Source organism: Antrostomus carolinensis, unplaced genomic scaffold (genome assembly GCF_000700745.2).
Source record: "Antrostomus carolinensis isolate BGI_N321 unplaced genomic scaffold, ASM70074v2 scaffold31245, whole genome shotgun sequence".
Taxonomy (NCBI): Eukaryota; Metazoa; Chordata; class Aves; order Caprimulgiformes; family Caprimulgidae; genus Antrostomus; species Antrostomus carolinensis.
The window spans coordinates 1-899 of record NW_010318913.1 but is presented as its reverse complement, the minus strand read 5'-3'; the positions used below and the strand labels follow the sequence as shown (position 1 = coordinate 899).

Sequence of the window (899 nt, the reverse complement as noted above, 5' to 3'; positions counted from 1 at the left end):
TCCCTGCTGGGTTGGGGGCTGTGGGGAGGATGCTGAAAGCCCTCCCTGGGCTTTTTTGGTGGGAGGTTGTGGCTGTCGTGGCCAGGGCAGGGTCTGGATCTGACCACTGAGGCCAGCGCTGGGACGAACGCCGACCCTCTGTGCCCTGTCCTGACTTGGGGACAGACAGAGGCAAAACGTGTGTCCTTGCCCAGGGACACAGCCAGGCAGGGCACAAACAGGCACATGACCAGGTCCCATCCTGCTCCCACAGGGAAACACAGTGGAGCTTCCTGAGGAGGAGAACACTCCAGAGAAGAGGGTGGATCGGATTTTTGCCATGATGGACAAGGTGAGGATACTCGAGTGGTTTTTTTCCCCCGGGACAAGGGATTTAGGAGGCAGCTGCGGGCCCCATTGCCAGGTCTTGGCTCTTGCAGGTGCCTCCTTTCCCCATGAATACAAGGTCTCAGCTGCTGCTGGGCTCCCTGCAGCCCCCGCATCGCACCAGTGTCCCCGTATCCATTTCAGGGTCCCCGAGGTGGCATTGCATCCTCAGTCTCACTCCTCTCTGGCTGCAGGTGTGGGTGGTTTGATGGGGAAACCGAGGCTGTGGCAGTGGTGGGAACCTGGGTGGCTGTGCGGGATGGTGTGTGGGTGCTGCCGGGGTCCCGGGGTGCTCGGTCCCGGGGTGCTCGGTCCTGGGGTGCTCAGTCCCGGGGTGCTGGGTGTCTCCCTCACCGGAGTGAAGCAGAGCTGTGATGAGAGTGTTTTGCAGAACGCGGATGGGAAGCTGACGCTGCAGGAGTTTCAGGAGGGCTCCAAGGCTGACCCCTCCATCGTGCAGGCGCTCTCCCTCTACGACGGGCTCGTATAGTCTCGGGGCTGAGCGGCGGTGAGTGCGGCGTTGGGGGGGCCCC

General features: G+C 62.6%; 1 protein-coding gene across 1 annotated transcript in view; it reads left to right on the top strand.

Moving 5' to 3' along the window:
- Positions 1 to 856, top strand: part of LOC104525833 (neuronal calcium sensor 1) — a gene marked incomplete at its 5' end in the record, with an annotated part of 1183 nt that extends 327 nt beyond the window's left edge. The window contains 2 exons of the mRNA XM_010169095.1: positions 254 to 331; positions 758 to 856. Of these exons, the coding sequence (XP_010167397.1) occupies positions 254 to 331; positions 758 to 856 (177 nt within the window). The remainder of the gene's footprint in view (positions 1 to 253; positions 332 to 757) is intronic.
- Between the last annotated feature and the right edge of the window lie 43 nt (positions 857 to 899).